This window comes from Electrophorus electricus, chromosome 13 (genome assembly GCF_013358815.1).
Source record: "Electrophorus electricus isolate fEleEle1 chromosome 13, fEleEle1.pri, whole genome shotgun sequence".
NCBI classification, from domain to species: domain Eukaryota; kingdom Metazoa; phylum Chordata; class Actinopteri; order Gymnotiformes; family Gymnotidae; genus Electrophorus; species Electrophorus electricus.
The window spans coordinates 4,464,908-4,472,849 of NC_049547.1; the positions used below are offsets into that span (position 1 = coordinate 4,464,908).

General features: G+C 43.4%; 1 protein-coding gene across 1 annotated transcript; it reads left to right on the top strand.

Annotated features, from left to right (window-relative positions):
- The first annotated feature begins 1,167 nt into the window (after positions 1 to 1,167).
- Positions 1,168 to 2,583, top strand: sox11a (SRY-box transcription factor 11a). Its single transcript, XM_027012894.2, has one exon. The coding sequence runs from the start codon at positions 1,297 to 1,299 to the stop codon at positions 2,389 to 2,391; it is 1,095 nt and encodes a 364-aa protein (XP_026868695.1). The 5' UTR covers positions 1,168 to 1,296; the 3' UTR covers positions 2,392 to 2,583.
- Positions 2,584 to 7,942: the final 5,359 nt, after the last annotated feature.

The window sequence follows — 7,942 nt, forward strand, 5'->3', positions numbered from 1 at the left end:
ATCTGGTCTCAGATCAGCAGATATGGGCAGGTTCTAGCGGCAGGAGGGAAGATGGGGGAGGGTCTCAAATGGGCTGGTGGTTGCCCTCTAGGGGACAAAAAACCCCCCTCATACAGCCTCATCAAATGCATAGTCTCCAGTAGCCTGACTGTCTGCCAAAGCAGGAATAGTAAAGATGCAATGCACTGGCGTTGCGTGCTGGCTCTGGACGCAGGAAACCAAGCACATGCACGGCCAGTCTGGGTTGCCATTATATTTTAGAGAGCTCAGAATGTTTATTCATAACCTTTTAAATAAATACTGATCCAAACAAGACAATTCAGTATTCAGCAGTGAATTAGATTTGACTTAGACAGTCCTCGGGATACACTGGAAAAAAAATAAATGTTTTTACTGTAGTGACCCAACGGTCATAATTTACATTATATGCAAGCGTTACCAAAAATAAGTAGGTTTGATACTATTTTGGTAGACCCCTTGAAACGAACCTAAACACGACAGAAATAAAAACCACATTCAAGCAAAAATAAATAAATAAATAAATAAATAAAACATAACAAATCATGGAACAAACGTTTTGAACTGCAATTTATCTGCAATTTATAATTCATAAGAAAACGACAAAAAAGATCACATGACAAAAAGGCGTCAAATATTCTGTATTGAATTCTATTCACTAATATTCAGTCAGTGCAATGTTACTTCAGTGCACCTAAAACCACATCGGTGTATCTGCACGCAGGAACAGTGTCGAAGCGCCACCTTCAGTATTATGTTGAGAGAGGGGGGCAAAACCTGCAACGGGTGGGGGTGCGAGGATTGTTTCCATCGTTGTTCATACATTTAAAAAAACAAACAAAAAAAAACATTAAGGACCATATGTTTAAAGTATACGTCTACATCATATTCCAGTTTTTAATTCGCTTGTTCCCTACTCCTTTTTTTATACGCTTACAGTCATGTTCCCCGTCTGGTCCATGCACGGACACGTCCGTCTCGCCGAGCGTGCGTCCAGACGCTCCCTGCACACACCGGCGAGCGCGAAAAGGGTTAAGGCGGCGCACGGAGCCCGCTGGGCGGAGCGGGGAGGTCGCGATTGGCGCACCACCCATGACGTAATTCGCATGAAAAAGCAAATAACTAGTTAAGAAGGCGGTTTGTAACTCTGGAAAGAGTGGGCGAGTCTGAGAAACACAGAAAGCAGACGCGCAGGTGAAAAATCACAGAGACTCGGCAGTGGACTGGCAAAGACGCCGCTACGACTGGGGCTGTGGCAGAGAACTGCAGTAGTTGACCATGGTACAGCACACGGAAAACAGCGAAGCGGACAGCATCTCCAGAGAGGCGACCGATTCCGATGAGAGTGAGTTCATGGCTTGCAGCCCGGTACCCGGTACTGAGATGAACCCGGACTGGTGCAAGACAGCAACCGGACACATAAAAAGACCTATGAACGCGTTTATGGTATGGTCCAAAATAGAGCGGAGAAAAATCATGGAACAGTCTCCGGACATGCACAACGCCGAGATTTCCAAAAGGCTTGGAAAACGCTGGAAAATGTTAAAGGACAGCGAAAAGATACCTTTCATCAGGGAAGCCGAGAGGCTCCGCTTGAAACACATGGCTGATTACCCAGATTACAAGTACAGACCCAAGAAGAAACCAAAGCTGGACAATTCCTCCAAACCATCGGCGCCGTCTCCGGAGAAGTCTTGCAACAAAGTGTCGAAGACCTCCGGCAAGAAATGTTCAAAACTGAAAACGAGCAAGTCCGGCACGAAATCCTCTCATGGCTACGGAGACGACTGTGCATTCAAGAGCGTGAAAGTTGCAAAGACTGCTAGAAGTGAATACACGGACGACGACGACGACGACGACTACGAGGAGGACTCGCGAGTCCGCGTTAAGGAGGAGGACGAGGATCCGACGAGGGCGTGCAGCGCAGCCAAAGTTCCCGCGAGCCCGACTTTGAGCTCGCACGCCGAATCCGAGGGCGCGAGCATGTACGAAGACGCGCGGGACGCGGCGCCCGGCAGCAGACTGTACTACAGCTTCAAAAACATCACCAAGCAGAGCGCAATGTACCCTGCCTCCGCCTCGCCGGCGTCGTCCAGGTCGCTCTCCACGTCTTCCAGCTCCAGCGAAGACACGGACGACTTGCTCTTTGACTTCAGCTTGAATTTCGCCCCCACGGCGCACGGCTCGGAGCTGGGGAACCCAAATTCAGGAAATCTCTCGCTCTCTCTGGTGGATAAGGACTTGGACTCGTTCAGCGAGGGCAGCCTGGGTTCCCACTTTGAGTTCCCCGACTATTGCACGCCCGAGCTAAGCGAGATGATAGCAGGGGACTGGCTCGAGAAGAACTTTTCCGACCTGGTGTTCACGTACTAAGCAGAAAGACCATAAGTAATAACATACGGCAGAGGGAGGGGAAAAAAAATACACGTCCGGTTCGAGTTTTTAACCCCGCCGCCTACTGCGGTGTTATCCTGCTTTAGGGGGCTGGGGAAGTAGAGGGGTCCGAGGAACTCGATGCGTATGAAGATGGTGTGCTGTAGCAAAAAAAAAAAGAAAAGAGAGAAAGAAAGAAAAGAAAAAACGAAAAAGTCTGCAGACGTTTTTTTTCTGGCAGCATGACAGGGTTTTATGGATTTTTTCTGTAGGTCTGCAATTACTGATCGACTAAATCGGACCACAAAGGGAAAATCTGAGAACTTCTATGCATCTTACCCTCTTTCTAACTGCAGGGAGCTGAAATCGCTAAGACTGTGGACTGACTCAAAACAAATCTGTGAACTGTTATTGTTCAGGACGTTACTTTCAAACGGTCGTTTCTGTCATTTCTAAATGCCGCAAAAGTTTCTTTTTTGTAACCGATTCCGTTTACCTACTGGCTTGAAACTTAAGCAGCCTAATCTTCTCCAGAGTCGCAGGTGTTGGAGCAAACATTTTGATACATAAACAGACCTCATCTTTTTAAAAGAAAGCAAACTATTTTCAGGCATATTTTTGTACAGTTAAAAGGGAATGTTCTTACTGTGCGCTCAGTGAGTTTCAGGCACTTCTTCCCTTCTCTGTTGTTTTAGCATGCAAGGGAGTCCTGATTTAAGGATTAAGTTAAATTAAGACTTGCATCAAAAATGCCTTGTGATTTTAAGATAGGTTTTTGTACAGTTGTAGATCAGATTTGTTGAGTAGAACATATGGCATTTGTGGGAAGAGACGTACCTCAATGCTGGTACTAGTTTCAGATTGTATATGTATTGTAAAATAGTAAAAGTTAGGAGTTTATGTATATCATACTCGTGATATGTGGATGGGTCCCAAATCGCAGGTGTGAAACTGGATTTTTTTTTTTTTCCTTTTTTAATGGCACATACTGTTTCCCCTTCATTTTGTTTGTGCAATATATTTACTTGTAAATGCAGCCCATCTACATTTTGGTAGCAAGTGATGGACAGGCAGACACATGTGCTGTCAGTAACAATGATCATATGGCTGAAGTGTGTCTTTAGAGTGCTGAGTAATCAGCTGGAACTGATGGAAGACAAATGATCACACGGCGTTTTTGCATTTCTGTGTAAAAAAAAAAAAAAAGTCCTTAAAAATGACCCATAAAACTGGACATTTGACCTCCCTCAACAAATCTGTATGAAATGGGGAAAGTATTGATTGTAGGTGGTCTGGCTAAGAAAAAGTCAAGCAAGCAAAAAAAGTACATTCCATATCTTTGTTTCATATGATGGAACGTTTTTATTTTCAACTTAAGACTGCCTTCCTTTCTAAACACAACCATAAACTTGTATTTTTTTGTTTCTTGCACTTAAGCAGATTTTGTTTATTTGATGTGGGTCTTACATGAAGTCTGTTTTGAATCCGAAAGCCGAAAAAGGCGAAGTGCTGAGTAGCAGTCGCCGCCGGTTACAAGTGTGAATCTCTTTGACTCATCTTTTAATAAACAAATATCTACACCAGAAAATGTCCTCCTCATTTGTCAATGGAGCTACAAGGGCCCCAGTACAACGCGGAAGCAGGGTAGTGGAAGAATGGGATTACGCAGGCTACTGCTATTAGCATTAGTAACATTTTTGTCTGGGCATCTTGAAATATTGCTTGAATCCTTTATTTTAACATGGAACTCACAGTGAAACCAAAGTCTTGCCCAAAACAACAATAACAACACAAATAAATTTTAAATGTAAATCTTAAATATAGCCTGTGTGAAGAGTGAAGTACACAACATTTTCAATTTACACAGTTATATGGGTCTAAAAAACTGGGTTATTCTAAAAAGCCCATTTCAGTCCACTGTACATAAATGTTTAGCAAAAGCTTTGCATTTATGCATTGATAACCACTGATTCAAGTTGCAGGTCATGTTTGTGTGTGTTTCAGCTAAGGCAAGGCTGTGGCTCCTTTAAGAAATCAAATTTTGCGCTGTTTGGGAGCAATGTGCTGTGATTGGTGGGTTCATGTGGCCTGTTGGAGTGAAGAGAGGCACAGCATGAGTGCCCCACAAAAACCAGTAATCAGTAGGCTTACTCCCCCAACACACATACACACTTTGACTAAGCACCCTACATAGACTGACAATGTAACCAGAATAGTTTTCTTTTTTCTTTGTTTTAGCATATTGATTACATATTTGATAAGCAGGGGGTTATGAATGTTGCTATTCTGAAACTAAATAGGTACTTTTGATATTTACATTAAAAAAAAAAGTTTATCTGTAGCTGAACCTTGTCAGTGAGTTTTGCTCAGTATACAAAAGTGCATCTGACGACGACGTAAAACGTTAACTTCCTCATCATCGCATGGATCCAAGGTGAAATAGAGCTGACGAGTATCTTCTAAATCCCAACAGTTTACCTAGATGGTCAATATTAGCAGTCTACTTGTGAATTCCACAAGAGGGAAAAAGAAAGGAAATCCTTCTTTGTATTGGATAGCTGTCACAGTAAGAATATGAAAATATATATATATATATATATATATATATATATATATATATATATATATATATATATATATATATATATATAAAATGTTGGTGTCAGTCTAGTTGTATTCACTCAGTATACATTTGATATGCATGGATGTGCAATATGTGTTTGGATCAGTTGTTTAGGTAGTATAAGAATCTGTAATAAAACATTTATCTGGCTATTACTTTACCTGACCTGCTGGTCAAAATTACTAATGGCTTCAGGAGGCTGTTCCCTATAGAATGTGCACATTGATTTTGTGCCCCTCTGAAAAATCTGCTCAGGGCTAAAGCCGCTCGAACACGGCGAAATGAAATTAGTGACCCGTTGCGGTTCCCCCCGTTTCCTCCTTTAAATAAATCGAAATTCAAAATGCTCGGGAGACGCTGAGTGAGATAACATCTCCCGAATGCAGCAGGGGAGATGGGTGACAAAAGAAATGTAATTTCCCATCATTCAGAAAAAAAAGAAGGAAAAAAAACCCCCTAAAAAACCAGGATGTCTTGGCCAAATGTCACGCGTGACATCTGCATAAAGCCAACAGCATGGGAGTGTTTTCAGATCTGCAGCTTGTTCGAAATCACAGCAAATCTTACCCTTTAGGAAGAGCCTGGGATTGCATATCTATGCCATATTCTTTAGTTCCCTCTGGAAACAGCGAGGAATAGTATTCTCAGCGCAGTTGCTTTGCTGCCCTTATTGCAGGTGTCTAATGACATCAGTATTCTTTTACTAACCATGGCATGCCAGTGGAGTTCCTTCTGTCTATAAATAAAAGCCACCGGTATCTACTGTATCAAAAGACAGAAGGTTTCTCCTGCCTTGAGATGTTGCTGGGAAAACACACAGAACCAAAAGGAGGCAGCAAGGAAGTCAGATGCTGTTTCAGATGCCTCCTTCAGTCCAGCAGTCAGAAAGGACAGCGGCGGCCCTCGGGAGCCTTTCAGATGCTCTCCCCGCACAATGATTACACACCTCCCGCGTAGCGGAGCCACTGTGTCCCTGTCACTCGCCGGCCATTCTTGGCATTTTATGCCAGTCATCAGGTCATTCAGACCCACTCCGGATTGATCTCCTTTTGTTATGCAAGCTTTGAGAATGCAAAGGTCCCCATTGGCAGGTTGGGAAAAAACAGAAAAACTAAAAATAAATGGGCCTTTCTTTTTAGAGAAAGCCACAGAATTGCCAAGATTATAATGTCTGTTGGCAATTTAGTTAATGGTGGAGGCTCATTTGAGTGTAACCAAGTGTATTTGAGATTTGCTCATTATAGAGGCCCGTGATTCTGTATGGGCTATCTCTCTGTAATTAGTCTTTTTCTGACATATGCAGTGTTTACCAAGACACAAAATGAGTCATCCAGAGGTCCCTCTTCTTTCTTAGCAGAATTACTCATCTAATTAGACTTACAGTCTCTCTATTTCAAAAGATTATTCGAATGTATTTGTTGTGTCCTGCAGCTCTGTTTGGATTTCCAATTTCCAGCAGAGTGACGACTGGAAGGGCTATACCGTGTGTGTGTGCGTGTGTGTAGGGAAAAATGTCTGGGATTTGGGCATCTGTGCTTCTTCATGCCCCCCCCCCCCCGACTCACATGCCCATACCTCTAGTAAGATCATTTCTTTGCTAACTTCTACTCGGTGTCCTTCCCTGAGCCCCGGGCTGTTCTCTGCATTAATGGGCTTGCATGTGTTGGCCTTTCGACGGACACCATTGACGGCGAATGCTCCAGCTGGCCTGTCAGTAATCCCGATGCCCTCTGGAGGCTGGCCCGACATCTCAGTGGCTGGTCCCCTGGCCTGACACCTCAGCGGATGGAGGACGGGCATGCTGTCTCAGCTATAGTCCAGGTGGACACAAAGCACTCCAGCTCAGAGGTCCAGGAGGGAAACCATGTCACTCGCCCTGGGCACGTTCTCCACACTGGTTGTTTAAGATTAAGCTCAGGTGCACTTATTCTGTAAATGGAAAAGTTTGGCAAATAGATACTGTATGGTCCTTGCTCCGGTTGCTAAGGTCACTAGAAGGGAAGGTGGCCAATACATGCAGTACCTCCTCAAATGTCAGACAGGAAGTGTAGAGGCGCACTACATCACATCGCATTTCATCACATGAGTAAACGCTAAATAAAGTTAAGATAAAATAAATCAATTCTGATAAAGCAAGATGTACTGAACGTCCTGAATAAAAAGGAAGCTATAAACGTATTCTTATATGCTCTGTATAGAACTCTTTTTACCACACATCTACATGCTGTCTTGCACAGTGCATTTGCTGTTAATACAGAGTCTGCTTTACAGACAAATAAACTGCTTTAAACTGCTAATAACAACACTCTTGCTCTTAAATATGAAGTATTTTTTGTTCTTCATGCACTACCTAGATTATACCAGTTTGTTGGTGTAGAGCTAAATATATACTTTGTTTTGCAAATCCATTGATAATACACCTTCTGTGATCACACAGAACAATACTAGAGTCAGACTACTGAGTGCTTGCTTGTTTGCTTTATCTGCTGTGTGCAGTCGGTCTGGACGGCAGCCAAAACGCATGGATTTAGGTATGCATTTCTATTTTCCCTCTTCATTTTTTTCCCTTGAGATGGAGAGAGGGAGAGAGAGAGAGAGAGAGAGAGAGAGAGAGAGAGAGAGAGAGAGAGAGAAAGAGAGAGAGGCCCTAGCTGCTCCAGACGGAGAGTGATTACGGCTCATAGCCGTTCACTCCCAATTTTGTCTCGTTTCGTTCAACCTGGGCTAGTCTTATCCCCTCATGTACAGTGGGAGCCTGCAGCTAAAGACTTATGAGTGTCACAAAAATAGCTGAAAGCCCTTTTTATCCCCACAGTTATCAAACAACTGATGAAGGTCAGTGAACCGTTTGGTAGGCGGAGCCTCCTAGCCCTGACTCTTCAGGCCTGCGCATGCAGTTAAAGACAATGTCTTAAGGGCATGCCGTTT